Source organism: Micromesistius poutassou (assembly GCF_964030765.1).
Source record: "Micromesistius poutassou genome assembly, chromosome: 4".
In the NCBI taxonomy this organism is placed as follows: domain Eukaryota; kingdom Metazoa; phylum Chordata; class Actinopteri; order Gadiformes; family Gadidae; genus Micromesistius; species Micromesistius poutassou.
Genome location: NC_140274.1, coordinates 22,930,741 through 22,933,729, shown reverse-complemented (window position 1 = coordinate 22,933,729; position 2,989 = coordinate 22,930,741). Strand labels below are relative to the sequence as shown.

At 52.4% G+C, this 2,989-nt stretch overlaps 1 protein-coding gene across 1 annotated transcript in view; it reads right to left on the bottom strand.

Annotated features, from left to right (window-relative positions):
* LOC311341649 (POU domain class 2-associating factor 2-like) overlaps window positions 1-2,989 on the bottom strand; it is a gene marked incomplete at both ends in the record, with an annotated part of 25,636 nt that overhangs the window by 1,129 nt on the left and 21,518 nt on the right. The window contains 2 exons of the mRNA XM_084466452.1: window positions 28-32; window positions 413-452. Of these exons, the coding sequence (XP_084322578.1) occupies window positions 28-32; window positions 413-452 (45 nt within the window). The remainder of the gene's footprint in view (window positions 1-27; window positions 33-412; window positions 453-2,989) is intronic.

Below are 2,989 nucleotides of genomic sequence, written 5' to 3'. Positions count from 1 at the left end.
GTATAGTGTATATATATTGAATATCACTGTAGCTATATAAATGGGATATAAGAATCCACATCAACCTATTTCTTGCCGAATATTAATATGCAGTGAATAATCAAGCTTAAAATATCTATTATTTATATATGGGTGAGTATTTTGTGGAAACTACTTTTGTTAATGTGTAAATGGTCAAATGTACAAGGCCAAATATATCTATCAAATTGTATAATATAATACATCAATCATGCATTTAAAGACTGAAGGCTTAAACCAAACCAAACCAATCAAGTTGTCACATGTATGCCCTCTGCTGGCCAACAAATATATCGTTTTTAATAATATATGTCGAAAGCATTTAAGTGACGAGCATTTGTGCATTTGTTACAGCACATGAATCATCTGGAAGCAGGGTAGTTAAGAATCTTACCTGGCATTTGTACAAAGGAGGGAGGTGTGGACGCTCCGCCCTGAAACAGAGAGGACTTCATGTCAGACGAAGCGAGAGGGAGAGAGAGAGACGACAGCCAGAGCCGGCACAGGGTCGGGTGGTGCAGGGCCCTTTGCATATTGCTAACATGAAAGTAGAGTTGATATTGAGGCAAATTCTGAGGGCTGAATTTGAATATTGTTTGCTAGTGCCTAAGACTTCCTCATGGGCCCGGGCCGTGGGTCAGTGATCTCTGAAGGCTGTGTAGGGAAATGATCCGCTGGAGGCTCAGGGCAGCAGCCGGAGCACAACGCTGGAGCCACCCTGGGGCTGGAGGACCCCAACAAGATGCTGGAGTGAGGCCCTAAACAAACAGAGGGGACTTAACCCTACCCCTAACCCGTACACCACACTGTGTTTGGAGACGATATGGACGTCCATTGTGGAGCCAGAAATGTTCCTTGAACGTTCGTCCACAGTTTCAACAGGACAGGGATTGATCTGTGGTCAGGAGGCCTCCCCCTCCCACAGGGGCCTCGGGGGCCCGGCTCATGGGGCCGGAGGAGTGCCATAGTGCCCCAACAGTCAGGTAGGGCTCCATCCCCTCTGTCTCTACAGTCAGGTAGGGCTCCATCCCCTCTGTCTCTACAGTCAGGTAGGGCTCCATCCCCTCTGTCTCTACAGTCAGGTAGGGCTCCACCCCCTCTGTCTCTACAGTCAGGTAGGGCTCCATCCCCTCTGTCTCTACAGTCAGGTAGGGCTCCATCCCCTCTGTCTCTACAGGTAGGGCTCCATCCCCTCTGTCTCTACAGTCAGGTAGGGCTCCACCCCCTCTGCCTCTACAGTCAGGTAGGGCTCCATCCCCTCTGTCTCTACAGTCAGGTAGGGCTCCATCCCCTCTGTCTCTACAGTCAGGTAGGGATCCATCCCCTCTGTCTCTACAGTCAGGTAGGGCTCCATCCCCTCTGTCTCTACAGGTAGGGCTCCATCCCCTCTGTCTCTACAGTCAGGTAGGGCTCCACCCCCTCTGTCTCTACAGGTAGGGCTCCATCCCCTCTGTCTCTACAGTCAGGTAGGGCTCCATCCCCTCTGTCTCTACAGTCAGGTAGGGCTCCATCCCCTCTGTCTCTACAGTCAGGTAGGGCTCCACCCCCTCTGTCTCTACAGTCAGGTAGGGCTCCACCCCCTCTGTCTCTACAGTCAGGTAGGGCTCCATCCCCTCTGTCTCTACAGTCAGGTAGGGCTCCATCCCCCGTCTCTACAGTCAGGTAGGGCTCCATCCCCTCTGTCTCTACAGTCAGGTAGGGCTCCATCCCCTCTGTCTCTACAGGTAGGGCTCCATCCCCTCTGTCTCTACAGTCAGGTAGGGCTCCACCCCCTCTGTCTCTACAGTCAGGTAGGGCTCCATCCCCTCTGTCTCTACAGGTAGGGCTCCATCCCCTCTGTCTCTACAGGTAGGGCTCCATCCCCTCTGTCTCTACAGTCAGGTAGGGCTCCATCCCCTCCCTCTGTCTCTACAGTCAGGTAGGGCTCCATCCCCTCTGTCTCTACAGTCAGGTAGGGCTCCATCCCCTCTGTCTCTACAGTCAGGTAGGGCTCCATCCCCTCTGTCTCTACAGGTAGGGCTCCATCCCCTCTGTCTCTACAGGTAGGGCTCCACCCCCTCTGTCTCTACAGTCAGGTAGGGCTCCACCCCCTCTGTCTCTACAGGTAGGGCTCCATCCCCTCTGTCTCTACAGTCAGGTAGGGCTCCACCCCCTCTGTCTCTACAGTCAGGTAGGGCTCCATCCCCTCTGTCTCTACAGGTAGGGCTCCATCCCCTCTGTCTCTACAGTCAGGTAGGGCTCCATCCCCTCTGTCTCTACAGTCAGGTAGGGCTCCATCCCCTCTGTCTCTACAGGTAGGTAGGGCTCCATCCCCTCTGTCTCTACAGGTAGGGCTCCATCCCCTCTGTCTCTACAGTCAGGTAGGGCTCCATCCCCTCTGTCTCTACAGTCAGGTAGGGCTCCATCCCCTCTGTCTCTACAGGTAGGTAGGGCTCCACCCCAGTGTCCTCAGAGCTCTTGACCCTCTACCTGTGGACTCCATACTCTTCACTGCTCTTGTTTGGAGGAACCACATGACCTTGAAGCATGGATCCGACCGGCTCAGACTCTCTTGGTTTGAGCTGATATTTGAATTGCATTTTCCAATGCAACATTTTGACCCTAGAAAAGTCTGGTCAACCAGTGAGCGTGTTTAGGCCTCGTAAGAACCTCTGCTGCCCACAATATCATTAGAACTGATGTACTTCCTTCATAATCATCAGGACAAAAGAATATGAACCCCTCTTTCTGGTACAATACATTGATTGACGCTGTTTTGCCAAAGGGCACTCCAGCGATGGTTGCATCAGTGAATGGGTATATAAGCATGTGGGTTTGGCTCCCCTTTGTCATATCGAATGGTGTCCCTCTTCGGTCTCATTAGGCTGGATGTCTATAGAGTGGACATGCCAACGCTCACCCTGAACAAACAGTGTGCTGGAATGGGCCACTGACAGGTGGCCTGTGGATGAAAAGCTCCATCGTGTTTGTG